The 27730-nt window shown below is 37.7% G+C and overlaps 1 protein-coding gene, 1 non-coding gene and 1 pseudogene across 8 annotated transcripts in view; all 3 read right to left on the bottom strand.

Moving 5' to 3' along the window:
- Positions 1 to 18575, bottom strand: part of ZNF638 (zinc finger protein 638) — a 79689-nt gene extending 61114 nt beyond the window's left edge. For 6 of the 7 annotated variants that reach the window (XM_055312331.1, XM_055312332.1, XM_055312330.1 and 3 more), the window contains exons 1-2: positions 18322 to 18575; positions 3152 to 4667 (exon numbers count right to left, since the gene is read on the bottom strand). In XM_055312331.1, the coding sequence (XP_055168306.1) occupies positions 3152 to 4465 (1314 nt within the window). In that variant the 5' untranslated portion in view covers positions 4466 to 4667; positions 18322 to 18575. Of the gene's footprint in view, positions 1 to 3151; positions 4668 to 18311 lie in introns of all 7 variants that reach the window. The other variant, XM_055312329.1, reaches the window with a different exon arrangement.
- On the bottom strand, positions 937 to 1042 carry LOC129501571 (U6 spliceosomal RNA). The gene has a single exon (XR_008662763.1). It is a non-coding gene; the product is annotated as a U6 spliceosomal RNA (small nuclear RNA).
- An 8375-nt stretch (positions 18576 to 26950) lies between the features above and the next one.
- Positions 26951 to 27353, bottom strand: LOC129501246 (ATP synthase F(0) complex subunit C3, mitochondrial-like; annotated as a pseudogene).
- Between the last annotated feature and the right edge of the window lie 377 nt (positions 27354 to 27730).

A 27730-nucleotide genomic window follows, 5' to 3' on the forward strand; every position in this document is an offset into this window, starting at 1 on the left:
AACTTCTAAACCAAGCACGGCTCCTCGTATGACGTCTAAATCTCAATTTAGAAAAGAAATCCATTTCACATTCTACTGTTGCCTTTTTCAGACTATAGTTTTAAAGATTCAGCGGTGGGGAACATATGCGTCAAATGTCACTTAGTAAGAAAAAACTCTGCAATCAGTAATTTACATTTATTGGCTACAGTATTTACAAGATCATATATATGCACATTTACAAGGCAGCAAGATGTATCACACAGAAACGAGAGGTAGTTTGTAACATCTAAGTCCATGTTCACAAATCTCTATCATGTGGTCATCTAGTAGTGAAAAATTTATTAGTCAGATCCATCATGCTGTTCTGTTTAAAAAAAAAAGGTGTTTTTTGTTTTAAATGGCAATCTCTGTGAACTCTAATGAATCACTAATGATTTTGTAAATTTTACTTTTATCATATTAACCTAGACTTTCATCATCTTACACCTGAGGTAACTAGGGAAGCCTCGTATTTGGTGTCTACTGTTATCACTTCTCATTCCTATTCACCTTGCTCACATCTGCCAGATTTATCCCCTTAAAATACACTTTGAACATGTCACTTCACATATCAAGAACTTTAATTAGCTTCCTAACGCATCTCACCTCAAGTCTAAACTCTAAGCTTTCAAAGGCCCTTGGTACTTATTGTTATTGCTGACACCTGAAATGTCATCCCTCCCATATGTATATCTGAAGCCTACTTATTATTCAAGACCCATATTTAACCTTCTCCATGAAGTTTTCCCTCCCAGATCCTTCCAGTTCAGAATCAATGCAGTTAGTCACTGTCACTCAATCTTATCAACTAGTGCCTTTTGAGGTCAGAAAGTACATTTATACTTTTTTTAAAATTTTGCTTTCTCCTTTTATAGTATCTATATGAGATGTTGGATGTTAACTACACTTATTATAAAAAATATAGAACATATCATGAATTCTCGTGTCATCTTTGCACATGGGCCATGCTAATTTCTTCTGTACCATTCAATTTTAGTGTAAGTGCTGCCAAAGTGAGTATTATTTATACTTCTTTTGAATTACATGCTGCTCAATAAATACATAACAGGTATTGATAAATTGATAATGCTGGTCTGAATGGATATAAGCCTGAAGATAGAAATATTAAATTTCTCTCCCCTACAGCACAGCCAAACAAGTGCAATCACCACACCATTTGATGCCCTCTAATTCTGTAAATTCCTTAGATGTGTAATTTTTCTCTTCAATGAGACTGTTTAAACTGCTTAAGACCAATGTCTTCATTTTATATAGCTCTCATTTCTGCCCAGCATCTAATTGAGCCATGTATGAAACTGGTAATCAGTAAATACTCATTGAATAAACATACATGTTTTTCATTCCACAAAATAAAAACCTTAAGTTCTTTAAGATACCTATCGGGAAGCCCTGGTGGCTCAGCGGTTTAGCGCCACCTTCGGTCCAGGGTGTGATCCCCACATCAGGCTCCCTGCAAGGAGCCTGCTCCTCCCTCTGCCTGTGTCTCTGCCTCTCTCTCTCTCTCTCTGTCTCTCATGAATAAATAATTATTTATATTAAATATTTATGAATAAATAAAATATTTTTAAAAAATACCTTTCTTGGATTTATCATGACTAATTAAAAGTTCAAATGGAATACAGAGAGCCTATTACTCAATTCAGAATTTAGGCCAGAGCTACTTAAAGACTATTTAACTAAGTGCAATGAATTATTCTGAGATTTTTCAAGACTTGGCTATCTCCCCTGATAGCGAAGGCAACTATTATTTTATTAGAACTCAGCAAATCTGGCTAAAATGAAAAAGAATGCTGCTTTCTTTTGCTGGAGTTAACAAAAGCATCAGCTGAAATCTGGAGAGTGGGTAATACATAGACAATAAAAGGGCAGCACTGGAAGGAGAAAAAAGAAAATTAACACCTATAGGTTTTTAAGCCTATTCAAAGTATACAACCAATAACAGGGCCTTGAATTGAAGCTTATTTCCATGGGAAATACATTCCTTCCTGATTATTTATAACATAAATCTACAAATCACATTAGTGAACAGAAGAAACACTGGTTTCCAAACATATGTAAGTAAATAAAACATACTGGGAAATTCCTACACAAATCCACCAACAGTTACAGTTGACCCTTGAACAATACAGGTTTGAAGTGCACGGGTCCATTTATACACAGATTTTTACAGTACACATAAACGTATTTTCTCATCATTTTCTTAACATCTTTTCTCTAAATTACTTTATTGTAAAAATACAGTACACAATATTAACATACAAAACGTATTAACCAACTAATTAATGTTGTCGCTAAGGCTTCCAGTCAACAGGCTATTAGTAGTTTTTAGGGAGTCAACTTGGATTTTCAGCTGTGCAGGAGCTGGCACCCCCAAACCCCAACCTGTTCAAGAGTCAACTGTACTATCAGAGTATATTCTACATTGCTCTTCAGCACCTCTATAAAATACTTTCTTCTAATTATACTGACCATAGAGGTACCTAAGGCCTTTTTAAATTTTTTCTCTAAATTTCTACCATGTTACACTGTGAGCCAACAGCTAGGCCCAAAATAATTACTCTTGACTCAATTTTGCTATGGATTAAGTTATTTAGGCTGCTCCTTCTCATGAAACACTAAAAATCCTAGTCTAGCTAGAGTCAGAACGTATTTGAATCAACATTAACTGTCTTTTAGCCCAAGACGGGTAGATACATGCAAGGCTACAACATACTATTTCTTAAAAGCGTGCAGTACAAATATTTTATTCCAACTTTTTATATTTTTATAACAGATTCTATTTAGATAAAGTTGACTCGTGATATTGTTTTATTAAGTCCACAGTTTATGTTATGTAAGTTTTATGTTGCATGAATTTTCTGCAAGAACTAATTGAAAGTTCAAAGTACATGGACAAACTATGTGGTGTGCCCAGTCACAGGAATACAGAAAGCCTAACAATTCAGTATTTAGGCCAGGGCTACTTCGATTATAACTAAGTGGTGATGTTTGCAATCACAAATAATTTCTGACATTTCCTCAAGACCTAGTTAACATCAGCACAATATGAAAATTTAGAGGAAATTTGGGCGCTGATTATCATTATACAGTGATCTTTAAAAACACTCACCTTCAAATGACTACATTCTACGTTACACAGAGAACACAAATGTGGAAATATTCTTGGAGATGCTGCATAATAATCATTCATCATAGAGGGAGTTGGAAGTCTCTTCATCTTCTGGGCATCAGCATGTGAAAACTTTGGTAACCAAGATGCTTTCACAATCCCAAAGGGTGACTGAATGGGAATATCAGCCTCTGACTGGTAATTCTTTTTACTTCCTCCTGATCCATGTACACTGGATGAGTTAATCACGGGTTCATGTGGGATCCGTTCTTGCTGGCTTACAGCTGAAATTAATTCTGATGAAAAAGGTTGCTGGTTCATAGACGGAGGAATAAGAGATTGACTCATTGTCTGGTTAACTGTTTGGCTAATGGATTGACTGACAGATTTTACAGGTTCAAGGACTGACTGTCCTCCTGAAATGTGTAAGCCTGACATCTTAGTTCCACTCTCAACTGGGAAAAAGGACTGATTATTAGAGGACTCACTGGGGAAGTCCATCTGTCGAAACACATCTTCAACAGGAAACATAGAATTACATATCACATTTGGAGTGGGAACAGATGCAGAAATATTCTGCTGTGACCGAAATTCATTCTTGACCTCATCTGTTGGAATTTCAGGATCATAAATACGTACTTCTAGTGGATCTTCTGTGTAGCCATATTTGCTTGCATGCCCATAATCAATCACATTACTGGAAACTGCCTCATTACCAAGTGTTTCTTTATTTCTGCTCTGTGAAGGTAAATTAGGTAATCGGCGCCCCATTTTTCGCATTCTTATATCCCTCAAAATTAATGGCATATTTTCAGGAGTTAGCTGTTCATCAGGATAGCGACTAAGTTCTTCTAAGTCTTCATTAGATAATCCAAAACTTGCTAAGATACTTGAGGCACTCTCTTTTGTATAGCGGCTCTGCACTTGAGGACTCTGCTCTGTAACCTGTGTTATAGAACTCTGTTTCACTCCCACTGATGCAGATATATGAGGCTCATCATCCCACCGGCTACCATGAGGCTTCCCCTTCTTTTGTTGTGCTTCATGAAAATCCAATTTTTCTTTGGTCAATCTTGGATCAGTTCGGTGTTGAGTTACCTGAACATTCATTCTCTGTGGTCCCATGTTCTGGTAAGATTCATGGCCAGCAAATCTGTGTGGAATTCCACGGGCTCTTCCTGCTGGGTAAAATCTTGGAAGACCCATGGATCCAGGCCTCATAAATGGTCCTGGAGGCCGCATCCCAGAAGGGTTAGGTGCTCGTGGCCTCTGAAGTGGAAAGTTTCCTCGTGGATTAAACCTGGGTCTCGACATGGCTATTTTCAAGAAAGCCTGATTTAATAAAGTATAAGGTGGTGCTGAACTATGTGAGGCAACGGCATTCAGCTGCTGAAGCGCCAACTGAGTCTTAATCTGAGCAAAGTGCAAAGGAGATGGGCCCAACAGAAGTGGGTTTGCAATGCCCAGGTTCAAGGAATTCACAAGTGGTGCGAAATTTTCCAAGAATAACACAAAGCTGAAAGTTAAAACACAAATATTAGATCATTTTAACTCAAACTACTTTATGAAGTGGGTTCTACAGCCAGTGTAAAACATTTTGAAATAAAGCCATGAAATCATCCTTCATTTCATATACTTTTAGAGTGTTTACAAGAATTGTTAACTTTCCCAAAAAACGTTCTCTTCTTTTCTTCCCCGAATCCAGAACACAAACCCCAAACCTCAAGCCAGAGTTCATGTAACATAGTGTTGCACTGGGTGCTGTCCTAGGTGCTGAGCGGTAATTACAACTCCTTTAAAATAATCTTGAAAAAACACTGGGGATTTATTTCATATTTCACGCTTTGTTACTGGAAAAAAGATGAAGGCATTAAAATACTTAGAAATACACATACACTTAATATGTATGTTATGTACAAATCATGAAAACAAAAACTGTAAGCCTAAAATTTTACAAGACCCATCTCTCCAACACAAGTCTTCCTTGGAATCACCTCTCACAAATTCCATATAGCAATTAGACTACGCTTAAGTTTCTGTTGTTAAATAAACACTTCTTTTATGATGAAATTTACAAACTTGACTAGTCTGACAAAAGAGAGTGTGCAGAAGCATGGAATTGATTATAATATACAACATAATACACAGTACAACCACCAGTCGCCTTTCTCCACAGTGTGACTATAGGCAAACATACATCGATAATAATAACTAAGTTTATTTATACCGTTCATGTGCCAGTGACTCTTCCAAGCGCTTTGCATGGATTAATTCATTTAATTCTTCACAACAACCCCTTGAAATGTGTAAGTGCAGGACAAGAACACTAAGGCTCAGAGAACTCGCACAGACAATAAACGACTGGGCCAAGATTTGCACTCAAGGTAATTTAGCACCAGAATGCATGCTCTTAACCACTAATTGATGTGAGCAAGAATATCTTGCAATTCCCAGACACTGTTGTTAAAGTGGTTGCTGTCCAGCCATCAGAACACAGCACAACTCATTCTAACCTAAGTCTCAGAAAAATAGTACTTCAGCACCAAGGTCAGCAGCCATGAAAACTTGACTTCCCTCTCCCAGTTTTAAAAAACAACAACAAAAACCCCTGTGTCCGTTGTTCACAAGGTCCCTACTTTTATACCTGATAGAAATGCAAGATGGGAAATACAAGGTCTTGAGGCACCTACACCTACTATGAAAATCCACACTATAGATCATACTTGATGATTATCACTTTCTGGGTCAAGCTACAACTTCATAGCTCCACTAAATCCTTCTTTAATGTATACGTTAATAAAATGTTAATTTGGCTGAGAAATGGGCTTTATCTAGGTAACACACTCCCTTCCAACCATCTCTTCCAGTCAAAACAAATAAAATAAATTTTGTCGCAGACCTGACTTACTTGATTTTTACTCAACGGTCAGCCTCCATTAAACATTTCTCATCCACCAAGACCCAGTGAGTCTTTCAGCAAACTTTCTTATTTGTTGCTTGTATCACTTGGGACTCATACCTTTCATTATGCTTTTGTGTTCCTATCTGTGTTTTATAAAAAAAATAAAAAAAAATAAACTGTCAATTAAAACCATGTGTTTATTGTTGTCTTATCTTCCAAGCATAAATTTTACTCCTACCTAAAACACCATCAAATATTTGTTAAGCTAGCTGAAGGATCCAAAGTCACTATAGATTAATTGTCAAATCAGAATGAAACACAACAGTACTACAAAAATCTTAAGCTTCTAATTCAACAGATACAAGCTGCAGACACAAGTTTAGTAAACAATGAAATGATGCAGTCATATGAAAATGTGTCTGTTTTCTACAAAATAAAAATATTTCCAAGAACAACTTTATCTTACCAACAGTTTGGCATCCAGTAATTCAAACTCTTTCAGCACCATTTTCCTTAACTGGTGAAGACTGTTCCCACAACATTAAGAACACAAACTATCTCAAATACTGTTTCTCCTCCATAAGGAAATCAAAAAGGAAGAGACTTCAGTCAGTCATCTAACTACTGCATGGAATTGTGAATAAGTATCATTTAGAGGCATCTATGTCTTAACGTTCTTTAAAGGCCAAAAACTTATCTATGTATTTCCTAATGTGTCCAGCACAGCCTTACAGTGATGTACGAATCAGAATTTAAGAGAGCAGCCCTTCACAAACTGTATCCTGCAGAAATTAGTACCCTGTGAAATTGTAGGTCTTCCATAAACAAGTTCCCTGGTCAAGAAAGTTTGAAATGCATGCACTAGCTACCCTTTTCAGAAAGACATGAATGATGCCTATTGTATACTAAAAGCTCTAAAAAAAAAAAAAAAAAAGCTCTGTGATGCCCTGTTATCAAAAGTTTTTTTTTCATTTTGTGCTTCCTAAACTTGAGTTGTCTTCATACATATACCTAGAGACAATTGGAATATTTAGTTATTGGTAAAGCACAAACAGTGAACAATGAGTACAGTTAACTTGTGACTTACAGTGTACAACCAGGGTCCTGAACCCCTCCTTCCTCTATTCCCCTTAAGCTTATAGTTGCTGTAGCACAAGGTGTTGGGTGAGGGAGAGGGGTGCAGTCCTCAGGGAAGGACTAAAGAGCAGGGGAAGTGGAGTTCCACCCTTGGAGAGAAAGCTACTTACTAATCACCGCAGAATTATTTTCATGTTTCAACAACTGCCATATCTGTATCAGTGTTGTAGTTATGAGTATCACTCCTGAAAGATTCAATATTCACAAAACAGTGTGGAATATAAATGACAAGAATCAAAAGGCCTTTTCCCGAATTTAAATTTCAGTTCTCAGTAAGTAGAAGTTTGGCTTGTTTGCCTTTTTTTAGGATCCTTACACACACATACACACACACACAATGTCCTATATGGTTAGTCCCAATGTGAAACCTAATATAATGAGGACACAGTAATAAGTTAACAGCGGCCCTCGCTTTCCCAAAGAGATTGTTCTCCCTTCTCTCTTGGTAAGACAAGTTAGGGGCTTCTTTAGTCATAGTTATTTATTAAGCATTCTAATACCAGGACCTGCTGCTAGCTAAAGGTAAGAAAGTTTCTCTCCTGATACACATATCCTGGAAAATACATCATTATAAGCAAATGTCACTCTTAATAGGTCTCTTCAACTAAATTCCTTTCTAAGAACAAGTTTAATCCTCCTGAACTTTAAACCAGTATTTCTAATTTTTATCCCAAGACTCATTCTGAATTTCAAACCTAGTCTATAGTGTATTTTAACTTTACATTGCATTTAGTAACACTTTCAGACACTGATCCACTAACATAAAACCATCAAACACCTTCTTATGCTATTATCAGATATAATCCTGGTAGAAGTTTCTCACAAGTAGTTAATCAAAACAACATCATTAAAAAAGGAATTATGATAAATTACTATACATGTAGTTCAGCTGTCTCCAGTTCTATCTATTCCCACTATAATGATGTGAATGTTAAATCAGAAGCATGAAACACAATGTTGAGCATTGGTAAGAACTTACACGGACCATTTTAAAAATATACTAAAAAGTCTGCCTACAATCCATATGCCAAATAACAGATCTTCGATGGTTAAAGAAATGTTAAGTAACCTTGTGTTTTCTCTGTAAATGAAATTTAAGGAGTACAGTCCTATTTCATTTGCATAACCTTTTTATAAGCATCATTTAGGAAAGTTATCATTTAATCTTCTCTCCTTGGGATCCCTGGGTGGCGCAGCGGTTTGGCGCCTGTCTTTGGCCCAGGGCGTGATCCTGGAGACCCGGGATCGAATCCCACGTCGGGCTCCCGGTGCATGGAGCCTGCTTCTCCCTCTGCCTATGTCTCTGACTCTCTCTCTCTCTCACTGTGTGCCTATCATAAATAAATAAAATAAAATAAAAAATTAATCTTCTCTCCTAAAACTATCATTCACATTACTGCAAACAAAATGTTCTAACTAAAAAGATGCTTGTATTTACAGTTCAAGCTTTCTATTTACAAAGTATTATAAACTTCCCTTTTGCAATTATATAATTTTCAAGCCTTATTTCTTCAACTCTAAGGCAAGTCCCACCAATCAGCATCCTCTTCTTTGTTGCTTAACTTTTCCCCTTTGTTTAAACTTCAGTCCTACCAATGATGCCTCAGAGTACAATTACTCAATGCAAATGATAACCACTAAATGAAGCACAGGAATTTATTACCTTCTCAATAGATTTGGAAGAATAAAATTCCATAATCAACTATTAGATCTTTCAAGATATCTAAAAAAACAATGCCAAGTACTCCTAAAAAACTTAGAGAAACTGTCTTCTTAGTGCTAAATATGTCAGAATAATTTCAAACCCACTTAAATACTTTAAACAGTGCTGCTTTACAAGGGGAAATAGCAAGGCTATTAAGCTAGAACAGATCCTTTCCTTCAAAAACCTTTAAACACTCCAGTTTTTAAAAGATAGAGTTAGTGTCTTAGAGAAACCACAATGATAAAATATAGTTAAAAATCTGGATGTTTCCCTTTTCACACTTCTGCAATTAAGAGGGTTTGCGGAGACTGAAGACTGGTTGAATAAATTATGGTATATTCATAATTTGCAGGGGTAAAAAAGGAATGATATCAAAAAACCTTAGAAGGGGGAATCCCTGGGTGGCGCAGCGGTTTGGCGCCTGCCTTTGGCTCAGGGCGCGATCCTGGAGACCCGAGATTGAGTCCCACATCGGGCTCCCGGTGCATGGAGCCTGCTTCTCCCTCTGCCTATGTCTCTGCCTCTGCCTCTCTCTCTCTCTCTCTCTCTCTCTCTCTCTCTCTCTCTCTGTGACTATCATAAAAAAAAAAAAAAACCCCTTAGGAGGATATACCCTAAAGTAAGAACTACTACATTTAAAAAAAAAAAAGAACGCTCCAAAAGTTGTTTTCACTTTTTTTTTAAATTGGCATATGGACAAAACATAAAATGCTGATTAAAGATAAAATACCCATATATTATTCACTTTTTTTTTAAATTGGCATATGGACAAAACATAAAATGCTGATTAAAGATAAAATACCCATATATTATTTATTATTTAAAGATAAAATACCCATATATATTTATATATATATATATAAATATGTAGTACCACCATCCCATATGTCTAAAGTCAAGCTGGTTTCTAAACCAAAAATAAAAGAGAATCCTTGCTCTCCAAATCTGCTATTACAAGTAGAGAAACCCAAGGGGTTTCACCAACAATGGCATTCACTGATTTGATAGTAATTTGTAAATTTTAGTAATATCAAAGAATTTATAGAAAGTAATAAGTGATAGCCAAAAATTCAGAACAAATGCCTAACACAGTTAAGTACAAACTTTATTAACCATAACTATTAAAGAATATGACACTTTCTGGAGAACTGAGCACTAGCCATTAAGAGGCTGGTTCACCTAATTTATGAAATCACTAAATTGACTTCAAAATTAACTTCGAAAAACCCGAGTTAAGATCTGAGTTAATTATTAACACTCCTTTGAAAACAATTTTCAAAAATTGAAAGACTGTTTGAAAAACTGCAATTAAATATTAATACCTTATAATAAATTTTATCCATGATAAGTAACATATGCTTTTTACAGAAAATAAAAGGTAGTAAATTAAATCCTTACCATTAAAACCATAATCCTAGAATGAACTAGTATTCTGATATAATTTCTTTCAGGTTTGTGTATGTGAATACGTACATGGATGAGAGAGAGAAGTACACCAAATTTTACTGTATGAAATTAGAAATACACTATTTTCAGTTAACATTTTATTTTCCTTTATTTAATATTTTCCAAAAACAGGCTATTTATTAATCATGATACTTTCTCAACTTCTGAAAGAAATTCTATTGTTGTGACAAGTAGCACTTAATTCTTTTCTGTAACCTTTTAAGAACCAAAGCATGCCACTCTGAAACAAATATTCAATAAAATGTCAAACATAAAAATTCTTTTAAGAACACTTAATAGAAACCGACTTCTTGAATCAGGCATGCAAAAATGGCTCGATCTATTAAAAAGATACTGACATTAGATCCCATGAGTTCTTTCTGAGATGTTCACTACCACACACAATCAAAAATTGCCTGTTATTCTAATGTAATCTTTCATAAGGGCATCCTTTATTTTCTTTATAGATACTGGTAAAGAAATCAGAAATCTAAAAATCTAAAAGCATCATTAAAAATTAGCCAGATCATAATGGCTCCACTAGATTCATAATGAAAAAATCTATATCAACCCCCAAACGTGAACTTTATAGTATTCAGTTTACAAAGCACTTTATATTATCTCACTGGAACCTCACAATAATCCTATGAGAAAGGGAATCCCAGTTTTTACAGATTAAGTGAAGCCTCAGAACTAAGTTGCAAGATCATAACTAAAATCTTTAACTCCTCTCTATTTTTTCATGCAATATTCTAGATATAAAATGTAAATGTCATAGCTTTGGTTTTTCTAATTAGAAAAAGTAACAAATATTCATTATCACCCCCCCCAATAAAGAAAAATCACCTTCATGACACATAGAAGAGTTGTTTTCTATAATCTTAACATAAAAGGAAAACTACCATTATTTTTCTACATATATACCCACATATTTCATTTGGTATTATTTTGTTAGAGTGACTGACAATATAGAAATCCACTTTCGTATCTAAGAATACAGGGACTACACTGGTAACTTAATATAAGAGGGAGTACATGTCATTCTATGCTTTCCTCAGTTTAAATGTCAATCTGCTAATCTCTTCTAGTATACAGATGGATCCACTTGGCCAACTCTTTTCTACCATTAGTTTTGTCTCTTCACATCTCAGAAAATATGTAGGTCCTAATTCTGAAGGTACCACAAGTGTGGCTGGGCAGTATTATTAGAAACTAAAATGCCAAAATGTGGTACCTCAAGGTAACTGTTAAATAACCAGAAAGAATAAACAGGCAATTAGAAACATTATTTGATATCACAGAGGGTGTCACAAATTTCCCTGCCACTTGAAAGGATTGCTAAACATCATGATTCCATACACGAAAAAAAATGGAAGCTCAACTTGCTAACAACACACAATTCCAAGGACAGATTACCATGAGAACCATGCATTAACAACTTCATATAGCAATGATTTAAGCTACTATTTCCAGAAAAACAACTTTTTGATAAACAGAATGCATATAATTGTACGTATTTTTATATGTACTTTTTTTTTTAAAAGCACTGCATACATAAATGTGTTTTGAGAGATCACACTGAATTTATAGTAAATGATGCCTCCCTGAGAAGTGCTTTGGTGGGCCTGCTTGTCTTGCTACCCTCAATAAATGTAATCAGTCAAAGAGAAACCACCTGATCAGAGCTGGAACAAAGAAATCTGTCCTGAGATTGTTTTTAAAACTAGAAATTAAAAAAGTGGTGTATGTTGATAAAACTCAAATGCTGATAGCATATTTACTGCCTTAGCAAGAAAGCATAAGCATGGAAACAAAATAAAGCCAATGTAACAAAAGACCTCAGGACCAAGAAGTAAAAACAGTACTGAAGACATTCACTGCTTAGATGCAATTGTTCTGAGGCATAACTGCATTCTTGGCCTTCCTGCTATTAGGTTGTTCACGTCCATGAAGCATACAGGCCAAAATATGTCTTGTCTCTGCCTAAAATGGGTTTCCAAAATCTTTGATTAAGCATACCTAAACTATTTGGTCAAATGCCTTAAAATGCCAAATTCCTTAAAGTCTTTACCAAGTAACAAAAAAGCATATATAGCATGTTACCTTTTTTTAAGGTTTTATTTTACAGAGAGAGAGAGAGAGAGCACGCGTATATGCAAAAGCAGAACCCGCAGGAGAGGGAGAAGCAGGCTCCCCACTGAGCAGAGAACCAGGGGGCCCTTGATCCCTAGATGCCAGGATCACGACCCCAAGGGTCACAACCTCAGCAAAAGGCAAATGCTTAACAGACTATGCCACTCAGGTGCCCTAACATGGTTACCTTTTGTATAAAAAAAAATGAAAATAAAAAAACACATGTATCTGCTTACAGTTACAAAAACCACAGGTAGGATAACACAGAAAACAAGAGGATTACCTATGTGAGATAATAAAAAGGACTGAAAAAAATTGGGAATATTTCATGGAGTATATGAAATATACATGGAGTATATCCTATTATATAGCTTTGACTTTTAGAATCATATTAACCAACATTTTTTAATTTTTATTATTTTTTTTCATTTTTTAAAATTAAAACAAGGATGGAAGAAGGTAAGAAAAATCTAAAACTGAAAGCAAATTCAATCATTTTGCAAATGAATACTATAACCCATTTAACAAATTAATTCAAGTAATTTATGAACCCACTATTTGATATATATATCTTCAGTTTTAGAGGAGCTAGGAAAAAGGGGGAGAATTACAAATAAATTCTTACTTTTTAGTAGTTTGTTTGGGGGAGTTCTGTAATGATATGGATGAATTCTTAAATTACTTTAGATATGTTACAGGATTAAGCAAACAAGTAAATGTTTTGATAGTGCTGGGAACCAAGGCTTTCAATGTCCAATACAAGATACACAAATATGAAATGAAAAAAAGAAAAAACCTGACAATAAATTATAAACCATTGAAAAAAATCAAGAGTCTGTAACTCCAATCAATCACTGCAAATGTAGAGGAACTGTTGATTGAAAAATCATCATTTTGTAACTGTAATAGTAAAGACTGGTTCAGACAAAGAATCTTCTGTGCGTGTTAAATCTAGAGGGAATTTTTGATAAGTAGGACATCTGCATAGTCTTAGAATGTCTCTTCTTAAATCAATTAGTTCGGAGATGGGGGGTGGGGGGGGCATCAAACATATCCGTGGCAGACAGATGGATATCATATACCTCCAGATTTGATACAATGGGGACAAAGGATCGCTTACGTGACTTTTCTGACCAGGGACACATAATCTGAATCTAATCAAGAGGAAACATCACAGAAATCCAAATGAGAAATGTTCTATTTCAAAAAAAAAAAAAAAAAAAGGTAAAAAGAACAGAGAAAGAAAGCAGGCCATATTTTTCAGAAATGTCAACTTCACTAAAGATAAAGAAAGGCTATAGGAAATGCCCCAGAGTAAAAAAAAACTAAAGGACACGACAATTATATGCAATTACCTGACCCTAGACTGATCCTGTTCTGGAAAAACAACAACTGCTATAAAGAACACTAGTGGGTCAATTGACAAACCAGAAAATGGCAGATTAAAGAATTGTATCACTGTTAAATTTACTTAACTAATAACTATGTAGTTATTTTACTATAACTACAAAAGAAAATACCCTTTTTTTTTTAAAAGGGAACCCTCTTTCTTTTTTTTAAATTTTTTTTTATTTATTCATGATAGTCACACACACACACACACACACACACAGAGAGAGAGAGGCAGAGACACAGGCAGAGGGAGAAGCAGGCTCCATGCACCGAGAGCCCGACGTGGGATTCGATCCCGGGTCTCCAGGATTGTGCCCTGGGCCAAAGGCAGGCGCTAAACCGCTGCGCCACCCAGGGATCCCGAAAATACCCTGTTTTTAAGGAAATAAACTAAGGTAAAGGAGTACAACATATGCAACTTACTCTCAAACAGTTGGGGGGGGGGGGTTAATCACATGTATATGCATACAAGAATAGAAGAGGGGAGGAAGGGAGAGGGTATTCCTGTCAGAGATTTAATTCACTCAAAAATTAATATTCCAACCTTTTAGGTACGAGATTAACTCCTTAATTATATACTAAGTAAAAAAAAAAAAAAGGTTATAAGTATGGCCACATGCAGAAAACACGCAACACGACAAAAGAGCATCAGCTCTACACACATTTTTGTTTTTCAAAAAGCAAGCAAAAAAAAAAAAAAGTGAGCATCATGCTCACTCCCTATTGACTGTTAGCCCATTATGCAATTCATAATAATCTCATCTTTGGGGACATTTCAACTAATCTGAAGATATCCACCCTGCTAGGAGGGGTGCCAGTGAATTACTTCATTCAAAACTGGTTAACTCCCATAAGTAAAATTTAACACTAATGTAGCATAGTGTTTTTTAAGAACTTAGTTCTTAGATTTAGTGTATTAATTCTGGTCCTGCTGAGTGCTAAAACTGTGACCTTCAACAGGCTGGTTAACCCAAACCTCAGTTTCATCATGTGAAAAACAGGAATAAAAACAATACCCACTTCAGAATGGTGATGTGACCATTAAAATTATACCTCCCATAGTGCCTGGGTGACTTTAGTTAAGCGGCCAGCTCTTGGCTGGCTCCTGATTTTGACTCATGTAATACATGTATTACATGTATATGAGACACAATTGGGGAAATTTGGATACTGGCATAAGGAATTATTATTTCAGGAGTGATACACGTTTTTCTCTAAATATTGTAGAGAAAAAAATCTGAACTACACACTGATGAGTAATATGGGATTTGCTTAAAAATAATAGGGTGGAAGGCAGAGACATGACTGACCATTAGCTTGCAATTATTGAAATTGGGTGACAGGTACACAGATGAATCATCACATAATTCTCTCTGCCCTTGTATATGCTTAAAATTTTCCATAATAAAAAGTTTTCTAAAGAAATGAACACATTCAAAAGAAAATAAAGTTGACAACATTCACTCAACAGTAGAACAACAAAAATTAGTTGAAAGCTCAACAAATTAAAATTGTGGAAATAAGGTAAGAAAAAAAGTGTAAAACCTTAAAAGACCGGAACAATAATTATTTCGGTATTTAAAGGGATTCAAGAGTTGAAAATAATCCAAAATACATATGTGCCCAACATAACCACGAAGAAAATATCAAAATATGTGTGCCTTAAAACTAAAACTCTCTTGTATTCCCTGAACTCTTTTCTCCGGACAAAATCCTTGCTCTTGACCCTCACTGATCATTATTATAGCTGTTTTATTTCTGCATCTCATTTTCTTCCTTTCCATTATTCTCTTATCTTCCATATACCTGTTTTCACTTTCATTCTAAGCCACAAATTTCAGACTACAGTAAATAAAGTTGAATAAGAGAGTAAGTAAAGTTGAATACAAATGGGGCTTATTGGGTTTAGCTACAAATAGAACTACTTTCAAAATTTGGAGGAGGTCTAAACCACCACATACCAACATTCAGTAGCTCTTCTTTCCTTGCAAAATAGGTCAATGTTACTGGGTACCCATACTGGAAGCACTGATTCCAGTATATAAAGCATCTTATCTGATTAGTATATAAAGCATCTTATGAACAATTTGGACAGATTTATCCAAACTTTGTCCAGTATACCTTAAGTCACAGTAGGAAGAGCACAATTTGGACTCCAAGGGCTGGGGTTCCTACCCAGGCTCTGGCAACTACCAGCTGAGTTCATTTACTCAACACATGAACCTGGAATACATACCAGGCAATGGGACAGATACAAAGATGAACATAACAATCATATAAATAAGTTACATTTTATTTTGGTAAGTGCTACAAGTGAGGAACATATAAAATTTATAAATACACCAAATTATTTCAATGAAATATTAAATGATTTTTCAGCTCCAAAATTCTATCAATTTAATCTGAATTCTTTTAAGCCTCTTTTTAACTAAAAGGGAATATTCACAATTCTATCAAAAGATGCTGCCTAAAACTTAAACATTTGTAATAAAAGTAATGGCTAACGTTAAAGCACCTATTATGTGCCAGTGGATAGGGGCTTTCCATTCATTGTCTCTCAATTCTCACAACAATCCCAAATAGGAAGTAGGTATTAGCACCATTTTACACATAAGGAAACAAAAGTTCAGTAAGACTAAAGGAACTTGCCCAAAATCTTAGACATAAAGAAAAAAATAGATTTGAATCCAGATCTTCTGATCCCAAAGCCTATTCACTAAACTATCTGTCTCGCATTTTCTTTCACTACATAAAAAAAAAATTTCCAGAGATCACCTTCTTTAGAGCATCTAAGAAAAAAACCTTTAGGACAGCCATGAATAACAAAGTGATCTCTGATTGTAATGTGTTTTTTAAACAAGAGTATGTTATATACACCCTCCAAGACAAAAAAAAAAAAAAAAAAGATTACAAGACTAAAATATACCCAATATTCAAGGTAATAAATATGTGACAAGAATATTCTGAAAACTAGTTAATAGAAACCAATGAGGTTTTGTGACTTCTTCCAACTGTTTTAGCTTTCCCCTTACTAGATGGCAACAATCAAGCAGAGAATGGCCCACTATATTTCACTGTATTAACATGTTGGATTCTACACAATAATTTGAAAGTATTTAGAGTATGGGGAAATAAAATGCATACGAAGTACTGTCAAATTAAAAAAAAAGAACAAACTAAGTCTAGGATGTCTAATAAAATTAAAGCTGTGTTGAAATACTGTAAACTATGCATTTTTCTATATAGACCTCATTAAGCATTTTTTTTGAAATTGATTTTTCCAAATTATCCAATTTAATATTAATCACAAATCTGAATCAGCAAATATCCCCAACAAATAAGTCAACCCTTTACAACAGATGAGGGAGAATTAAAAACGAAGGAATTTTTTTGTGCACAATTCCAAAGCCAGTTAGGTTAAGAATTTAAATCAACTTTCAGTTGCCGGATCCTGGTAACAAGCTTTTCTTCAAAAAGTGTTCAGATTAAAATAGGGTCCCCCCCCAAAAAAAAAAAAAAAAATTCCTCCTTAGAGTAAATTTTAAGATTAAGAAAAATTAGCTCGAGGCAGCCGTCATTGTCTCGTCTAGTTCGACTGAAGATTTTGTACTAACAGAAGTTCCCCCCATTCGCAATTATCTCAACAAAAGATCGGTTTCAAACGTCCCCAAGGATGGAACAGTATGTATACGCCCCCCCTTAACAGGACGGGGCTCAGCCTAGAAATCACACACAAACCACTAACGACCCGTACTCGCGATTCCTCTGAGAAATTTGTACCAGAACGGTTTAGGAGCCTTCCGTATCCCGCACCGAGGTGACATTTTCTTTGCTTTCCAGCCCGCAAAACAGCAGGCATGGGGGACAGCGACGAGCAGAAGCCGCAGGATCTAACATCCCCCCTTCCCCAGCCCCAGACACAAACATGCTCTTCTCTCCGCGCTCGTGGCACGGCGCCGCTCGCCAGAGGGCTCCGCTCGAGCTCCGCCGCCGCGCTTCAAGGCCTGACGGGAACGGTTCCTCCCTCCCCGGCGCTCCCGCACCGCCGCTTCCTCCGGCTGTCAGGCCTGGCTCGGCCTCCGCAGGCCCCGCCGCGATGGGGAAGGGGCCGCCACGGCGCTGCCCAGGGGCCGTTCTCGCTCCTCCGCCCGTGCAACGGCGTCAGGCGGCTCTTCCGGAAGCAAGGTCCCTGCACGGGCGCCCGACCCGGCCCTCCAGGGCAGCCAAGTGACCCGACGCGGCAGCGGGGCAGCCGAGCTTCCCTTCCCATCCCGGGGGTCCCCCAACCTCCTCCCGCCCCCGCCGCCTGCTCGCCGCCATTTTGTGCGCAGCCGCTGCGACACAGATACAATAGTCGGCCCGGACCGCACAGGAGAGGCTCAGGAGCCCCACGCTATGGGCTCCCGCCTTGCAGCCCCCTACTCCCCCCAAGGCTGCGGTCCTACCTATGCCTACCCGACTAACAGCCGGATCCCATTCGCGCCCCACACAGTTTAGCACTCAGCCTCCAGTCTCGACGCCGAAGAAGCTGCCGCCTCCAGAGAGCTGCACGCATGCGCGCCTATCGAGCCTCGGCGAGCCCTCATCCGCTCCCGGCGCCTGCGTACCGCCGGCCCCGCGCTCGCCCCGCGGCGCGAGAAAGGGGCCGGAGGGGCCTGGGCCCGAAAGGGAGCGCTCGCGCGCGGGGCGTCCCGGGAGCGCCCTGTGTTGGCCGCCGCCGCGCCGGCGCCTCTGCCTGCTCTGCTCCGGGCCCGTCCCAATCTTGCGCAACCTGGAAGACCTGTGTTGTCTCGCCTCCGTGAAGTCCCCCCTGACCGATTCTGCCTTCGGTAACACCTCGCACTGGATATCATAAAGCTCTGTATGGTTAGGATTTTGCCTGCCATTAGGCTCTCGCCTTTTACCTATTTTTGCATCCCTCTGAGCAGTGACGTGATGTGTATCACAGCCCCTGACTATGTCAGGAAATTAGAATTCAGTTGAAGTTTATTGTTTATTAAGCTAAAAATCTGGGCAGCCCCGGTGGCGCAGGGGTTTAGCGCCGCCTGCAGCCCGGGGTGTGATCCTGGGGACCCGGAATCTGGGTCCCACGTCGGACTCCCTGCGTGGAGCCTGCTTCTCCCTCTGCCTGCGTCTCTGCCTCTCTCTCTCTCTGAATAAATAAATAAATCTTAAAAAATAAATAAATAAAAATCTTTTCATGTGTCATTTCACAATCAAAATACCCACATGTGTGGTAGATACTTGACACCTTCATTTTATTGATGGGAAATTTTGGGTTGAGAGAACTTGAGTAACTTAAGGTTACTCTACTACACCAACATAAAAGCTCAATCATTGAGCAAAATCGGGTGAAACTCACAAGTGTTGCCTGTGGATGCCACACAAATCACACACCGCCTGCCTGAAGTCTCATGCACCACTTTTACCTAGCACCCAAGCAAATGTGTCTTTCTCTTTTCTTTCTTCCTTTCTTTTTCCTTCTTTTCCAGAGATGTATTTCTTTTAGTCATGTTAAAATAAACAGAAAAAGCTGAAAGAAAAGTCTTCTTATAAAATGTATCTTACCAGATTTTCATTTCAAACGAAAAATCCTGCAGAGGCAACAAGCCAAAAACAACAAAGAAAAAGCCAACAAGCCAACTCCACATAACCAATGTTAAAGCTTGAAGTGTTTCCTTCCATACATTTCCTTTTTTTCCCCCTTGTTTTGGGGTTTTTTTTTTGTTTGTTTGTTTCTTTTGTTCTTTAAAGATTTTATTTATTTGACAGAGAGAGAGCACAAGCAGGGGGAGTGGCAGGCAGAGGGAGAGGGAGAAGCAGGCTCCCCATTGAGCAGGGAGTCCCACATAGGGCTTGACCCGGGGTCATGACCTGAGCCTCCCAGGCACCCCCATACATTTCTTTTTTTTTTTTTACTCCCATATATTTCTATATAGTCATACAAACATACATAAACGTGTTATTTGCATGCAATGGGAAATATTCTTTTTTTCTTTTTTGTCAAAAACTTACACATTAGCCTATTTCCCTTTATGATTACTGATATTTCTCCCAGTAAACCATATAGATCCGCTTTCTTAAATAGTTGTGCAATATTTCATAGCATGGTTCCATCAGTTATTTAACCTGTTCTTGACACTGATGTTGTTTTCAGTCTTTTTTGATACTATAAACATAGCTCATATATAAACAGCCTTACCAACTGATATTTTTATTTCTAAAGGCTAGAATCCCAATAGTTATTCTACATTAAAGATGTATATATAGATAGATTAGATGGATAGATAGATTTAATTCTGCTACATATTGTCAGAATCCTTTTTGAAAAGCTTATCCAGATTCCCACTTGCACTAAATGCATAGGAGAATGACCATTTCTTCCCAACCTCACTTCTTTTTCTAAACTCTGAAACGACTTAAGTATCATTGCACATGTCTGTAATTTAAAAGGTGGTATAATTAGAGGCACGTGGCTGGCTCAGTCAGTAGAGAATGTGATTCTTGATCTTGAGGTCATTAGTTTGAGCCTCACATTGGGGGTAGAGTTTAATTAAAAAAACTTTTGAATTGGTATAATTAATCTTTGAAATATCTCACCTGATGCTTTTTCTGGGAATGGCTCTTGAACAACTTTCTTTAGATGTTTTTATGATATATAGTTGGATTAAAATTTTTCTCTCCCCCGCTGCAATCATTTTTGTAACTTAATTCTCCTAGAAAAACCACCATTTTGGGGCACCTGGGTGGCTCAATGGTTGAATGTCTGCTTTTGGCTCAGGTCGTGATCCCCAGGTCCTAAGATCAAGTCCCGCATCAGGCTTCCCACAGGGAGCCTCCTTCTCCCTCTGCCTGTGTTTCTGCCTCTCTCTCTCTCTCTCTCTCTCTCTGTCTGTCTCTCATGAATAAATAAATAAAATATTTAAAAGAAAAAAAAAGAAAAACAACCATTTCATCTGGGTTTGTTTGTTTATTTATTTATTTATTTGAGATAGAGTGCTCACATGGAGAGAAAGATTAGCAGAAAAGGGAGAGAGAGATCCAAGCTGACTCCACAGTGAGCATGGAGCCCCCCGTGGGGCTCAATCCCATGACCCTGAGATCACAACCTCGATATCACAACCTGAGCTGAAACCAAGAGTTGGATGCTCAACTGACTGCACCACTCAAGTGCCACTCATCTGGGTTTTCAAACTCATTTCCCTAGAGTTGGGCAAACTAACCTTATAAATTCTTTTTACTTTTATGCTGTCCCTTATATGGTTTGATTTATTTCTACAGCACTTATCACCTTCTAACATACCATATAATTTATTTCTTATTGTTTCTTATCTCTCTCCACTAGAACATAAGCTCCATGATATTAGGGATTTTGCTTCTTTTCTTCACTGCTTTATCTCCAATACTTAGGATGATACTTGGCACACAGTAGGAAAATCAGTGTATATATTTTTTTATTTTTTTAAAGATTTTATTTATTCATTCATGAGAGACACAGTGGGGGAGAGGGGGGCAGAGACTCAGGCAGAGGGAGAAGCAGGCTCCATGCAGGGAGCCCGACGTGGGACTCGATCCCAGGACTCCAGGATCATGCCCTGGGCTGAGGGCAGGGGCTAAACTGCTGAGCCACCCAGGGATCCCAATCAATGTATATTTTATCCAAAAAAATGAATGACCCTGATGGGTAAAAAAGTATATGTGTGTGCATGTGTGTGTCTGTATGTGTGTGTATGAAATTGTTGAGCCTCATTTCATATCTACTGGCCATGTGCATTTCCTCCTTCAAAAATCCTTTTAATATTCTTTGCTTATATTTCTAATAAGCAGATGGTCTCTTTCTTATTAGGAGATAATTCTTAGTGTAAGGAATATTAACCCTTTGTCAAAATCTTGCATTTGGTTTTGCCCCATTCACATTTTCTTTTGCCATTATAAATTTTAAATGTAATCAAATTTGTCAATCTTTTCCCTTGTGACTTGAGTATTCTTTTTGTCTAAGAAGTCTCACCCCACCCCCACGAAGCATACACACCTAGGAATTATACAAAAATTCTCCTAAACTTGCTAAATTTTTGTTTATAATTTCAAATTTTTATTTTTTTACAGTTAGACATATTTAATCTAAAATTTATTTTTAGGGCACCTGGCTGGCTCAGTTGGAAAAGCATGGGACTCTTAATCTAGAGGTTATAAGTTCAAGCCCCACACTGGGTGTAGAGATTACTTAATTGAATAATAAGTAAATAAACTTAAATAAAATAAAATTTATTCTTTTTGTGATATGAAGCAAAGATCTAACTCTGTTTTCTTCCAAATATATATTAAATCAATCATGAAGTTTCCATGTGTTAGAAAAAACATGCTTTCCCCTCCTTCATTGAAATAGCCCTTCCCTTTAAAAAACAAACAACAAAGAAATAAGTCCCCATACATAAAATGGATTTATGGACCTTCTAGTCTGTGTTACTTATACATTTGTCTACCTATAGGCCAGTACCATTTATTCATTCATTAACTGACCCACCAAGTATTTGAGGGCCTACTTTGTTGCAGGAACTCATCTGGCACCAAAGAGTCAGTGGCAAACCAAAGGCACCAATAACTCATGCCTCATGGAAGACAATACACAAGTAAATATATAGTATGTCAAATGGTAAGTGCTATGGGAAAAAACAAGCAAGATCAGGAGAGGGAATAAAGAGGTAACAGAGGTTGCAGTTTAAACAGGATGATATTCAAAAAAGGTATAACTAAGGGATGTCTAGCTGATTCACTGAGTAGAACATCCAACTATTGACCTCAGGGTCATGGATTCAAGCCCCATGTTGGTGCAGAGATTACTTTAAAAATAAATAAATAGATAAACTTCTTTTTTTTTTTTAATTTTTTTTTAATTTTTATTTATTTATGATAGTCAGAGAGAGAGAGGCAGAGACACAGGCAGAGGGAGAAGCAGGCTCCATGCACCGGAAGCCCGATGTGGGACTCGATCCCGGGTCTCCAGGATCGCGCCCTGGGCCAAAGGCAGGCGCCAAACCGCTGCGCCACCCAGGGATCCCCAATAGATAAACTTCTTTAAAAAAAATAAAGGCATGACTATCTATGAAAGCAGCATGTCAGCAGAAACCTGACTGAAGTGGATGAATAAGCCGCAGAGAAATCTGGGAGGAAGAGTATTCCCGGAAGAGCGGAACATAAAATATAAAAATTCCAAGGTGAAAGCCAGCTTGTCATATGAGAAACTACAAAAATGCCAAAGAAGCTGTAACAGCATGAGTAAGAAGGGACACAGCAGATGAGGTGGTAGAGAAGTGGGCTATATTAGTCTGCTATGGTTGCCATTAGCAAAATATCACTGGATGGGTGGCCTAAACAACAGGGATTTATTCTCTCACAGTTTCAAGTCTAGAAACTGATTGGGGAGTCTAGAAGTCTAGATTGGGGTATAGATATGTTTGGTTTCTCCTCAGGCTTCTCTCCTTGGTTTGCAATTGGCCACCTTCTTTCTCTGTCCACACATGGGCTTTTCCCTATGCACACACATCCCTATTGTCTCTAAACTCTTCTTATAAGGACACCTGTCATATTGGATTAGGGCCCACCCACATGACTCCACTTAACTGTAATCACCCTTTAAGGTCCTACCTCCAAATATAGTCCTACTCTGAGGCATACTGGCGGTGAAGACTTCAACATATGAATTTGGGAGGAACGATTCAGTCCGTAACAAAGACCATTTTATTTTTTATTTTTTAAATATTTTATTTATTGATTTATTCATGAGAGACACACAGAGAGAGAGGCAGAGACATGGGCAGAGGGAGAAGCAGGCTCCATGCAGGGAGCCTGACATGGGACTCATTCCAGGTCTCCAGGATCACACCCTGGGCTGAAGGCGGTGCTAAACCGCTGAGCCACCGGGGCTGCCCACAAAGACCACTTTAAAGCCTTTTGGGTTGTGTTGTGAATGAGATGGGAATATTTTGAACAAAGGAGTGACATAAATTGACATTCTAAACATTGGAGGATAGAATAGTCAACAAAAGTCAAGAATCTGCTTTCACAGAGTTTACACTTTAGTGGAAAAAACAATACACAAAAGAATATATAATGTGGTAAAATAAATTAAGGGAAATAAAGTGAGTAAGGGAAAAATGATGAAGCAGGGGCTGGGTAATGCCTTAGAGAAGATAGGGAAGTCTTCTCTGGTAAGATGACAGTGGAGCATAGATATAAAGGAAGAGAGAGGGAATATCACATTGATATCTGGAAGAAAAGCTTTCCAACAGAGGACACCAAGCAAGTACAAAGGCCTTGGGACTGGAGCACATTGGGTATGTTTAAGAAATAATTAGGCAGCCAACACAGTTGAGGTGAAATGATATAGAGGAAGGACAGATAAGGATAGAGAAGTACAAGGGATCAGATCATGCAAATCTTTATAAGCCACTTGTGGCTATACAGAACATTAGATACATACTGGATTAGGAATCACAAGAATTTCCTTTCTAGCTCCTGTTCTGATAATGACCTCACTGGATTTCAGTTTTCATATTGTAAAAAGAGGGAGGAGGAGTGCGGGGGTGGCTGGGATGGTTAAACATCTGCCTTCAGCTCAGGTCGTGATCGCTGGGTCCTGGGATTGATCCCCACATCAAGCCCCACATTGGGCTCCCAGCTCAGAAGGGAGTCTGCTTCTTCCTCTTCCTCTGCCTTTCTACCTCCCTCCTCATTCTCTCTCTCTCTCTCTCTCTCTCTCTCTCTCTCTCGCTCTCTCTGAAATGAACAAATAAAATCTTTCATAAAATGAGGGTGGGGGGCGAGGAAGGGACTAGATTATCTTGCCCATAAAATGTGAGTCTGGAAATCTCCTATAAACTGAAAGATGCTCATGAATATTTATAGCATTCCCAAGAAAAAATTTTTTTTTCAAGATTTTTATTTATTTATTTGAGAGAGAGCAAGAGAAAGCATGAGGGGGGTGGGAGGGGCAGAGAGAGGAGAAGGAGACTCCCCACTGAGCAGAGAGCTGATGTGGGGCTCAATCCCAGGATCCTGAGATCACGACCTGAGCTGAGACAGATGCTTAACCATCTGAGGCTGATTCAGGTGTCCCATCCCCACTTTTTTTATTTTAGAATCTACCATATCCACACTACTCCACATTTTTATATTTTTTAGCCACCTTGGATCACTTGCAGAAATTCACATTCCCACCTAAAAATGTCAATATTCTTGATGGAAATAAAAGTCATCTTACTCTGCCTACTCTTCTGACCATCACTCTTGTCCACCATCCTCCTCCCCATTTTTTTTTTTTACTCCATCTCAATACTTTAATTCCTCCCCATTTTTTAACAACTCTGTTTTCTGATTGGCCAGACAAGTACTGAGCAGCTCTGTTCACAGCTCAGCTCCTCCCTGCTCAGCACAGTTCAATGCCTGAAAGGATTAGAAAAAAGAAGACTTTTCCTGTGATTTGTGAAGATACATGGGGCTTTGTCCCAATGACACAGGAATCTCATTACCATTTCATCTCAAGTGCAAGTGTTGTAGAAAATAGGAGCTGGGAGTAATAATTGCCCTTCATATGTCTTTAGAATCCAAATGTGATGATTGGGATAGATACAGGGCCATCATGAAAGTTTGAGAAATCCCATAGTCATATTATGCCCCGCTAATAAACATGAACATCAACAAAACTTGATTCTTATTGATCCTTGAATTTTGCCTCATTGGTGCCAGACTATAAGCTGTACCCATGTATCATATAGAGAGGAGTTCAAAAAAACTCAAAAGAACACGCAGTTATTTTTCTCAGTTTTTATCAAAGCTAGTGCAATGGTAACTAGAAATCAGTTTGTCTCTTCTTGTTAAGGTGGTTTCTAAATATGTCCATAGATTCTTTGATGTAATTCACTTCACAAGGTAGAGCCTAATTCCACACTCACTGAATGCAGGTGGGACTTAGCATATTGTTTCTAATGAATAGAATGTGGTGGAAGGGATGCTGTGTGATTTCTAAGGTTAAGTGATAACAACGATAGCTTCTACCTGACTTTCTCTTCTTTTATTGGATTACTTACACTAGTAAAAGGTTCATGAGAACATCCAGCCTGTTAATAACCCCAAAAGGGAAAGAATTTTAAATACTAACCAAAGCAGACAGCATAACAGAGAGATCAGGAAAAGAGACTGTCAAAGACAGTCCTGCTAAAACACTGCCATCCCAGAGTAATTTGTGTGCATCCAAGACTGCAGTCTTTAAGGAGCAAGAACAGGGGCTGCACAATGAAGGGGCAATACACTTCACTAAAATAATTCAGGTAAAAAAAAAAATTAAAAAAAAATAATTCAGGTAAATTACTAAATAAATAAATAAATAAGCAATCAACAACAAAAACAGTCCCAGAAGAAAGGGATAATCAAGATCCAGATTTGCTACAATATACAACCTAAAATGTCCAGTTTTCAACAACAACAAAAAAAATACAAGACACACAAAGAAATAAGAATGTGTGACTCATACACAAGAAAAAAAAGATAGATAACAGAAACTGCCTGTGAGAAGGTCCAGATATTGGATTTAACATAATAATATGTTTCATAATAATTATTAGAAATATATTGGGAGAACTAAAAGGAACTATGCTAAAAGATGTAAGTAAATGTATGACGTTGCAACAAATAGAGAATGTCAATAAAAATAGAGGAATAATTTTTTTAAAGAACCACATGGACATTATGGAAGTAAAAAGTACAATAACTGAAATGACAAGTTCATTAGAAGGATTCAACAGTTGATTTGAACTGGCAGAAAAAAGAATCAGCTAAAACAGGGACTAATATGGGTCTTTCATAAAAACAAAGGGCTGTAATGCAATCTTAAGAAAGTTGGGGATACTCTTCACTTTATATCATTTTGGCTTAATAAATATTTCATAGGACTGTTCTACTTTCAGATAATGGGAGGAAACTTGTACATTCCCATGACTCCAACACTCTATGTTTTGAAGTCACAGTAAAATCAAAGAATTACATTCATAATTAATATGAATGACAACATTTCAAGAAGTAATTTCTGTTACATGGAAAACAAAATTAAGAAAGCAACCATCAAACAAAAGCATCAGACAAGGCAAGTCCAAGGATAGCATATGAGAACAGCTGATGATCCTGTGAGGGATTTCTGGCCTAACCAATGAGAAGTCTGCCAAAGACTAGTTCAATACCAGCACCAGAAACTACCATTCCTGTTGTTGAAGCACCTGCACCAATAAAATTGGTAGCAGTATAAATGTCTCTGCTGATTGCACTGGTCTGAAACTCCCACTGGATTAGCTAAATCACACCATTCTGTGTCCCATTAACTACTATAGAGCCCTCTTCTATTAAGATGACACTGATGTGGCAATGGGTCTGGATGCAATTCTGGATCCAGTTTGCATCAGAGCAGGGATGCAGGAACCCTTGGCACAGATAAACATCTTATACTCTTTGGGTGCAGCACAGCAAGAAGACTTCGGCCACAAGCAACATAAAGTCCTCTCCCACTTCCTCTCTTCTGGGAAGGTAGTGGGCTGTGACTACAACAGAGATCAAAGGGGTGGGTTCTCTCTCATTTTTGAAGGATAGTTCTACCAGACATATAATTCTTGGTTGATGCTTTTTTTTTTCCTGTAGCACTTTAAATATGTCATTCCATTGTCTTCTGGCTAACATGATTTCCAGAGAGAAATTGGTTGTCACTGTTACTGGGGCTCTCTTGTAAAAGATAAGTCCCTTCTCCCTTGTTTCCTTTATCTTCTAATAATTTGACTATATTGTGGCTGCATGTGGATCTCTTTGAATTTTTCCTGCTTGG

This window comes from Nyctereutes procyonoides, unplaced genomic scaffold (assembly GCF_905146905.1).
Source record: "Nyctereutes procyonoides isolate TBG_1078 unplaced genomic scaffold, NYPRO_anot_genome, whole genome shotgun sequence".
NCBI classification, from domain to species: domain Eukaryota; kingdom Metazoa; phylum Chordata; class Mammalia; order Carnivora; family Canidae; genus Nyctereutes; species Nyctereutes procyonoides.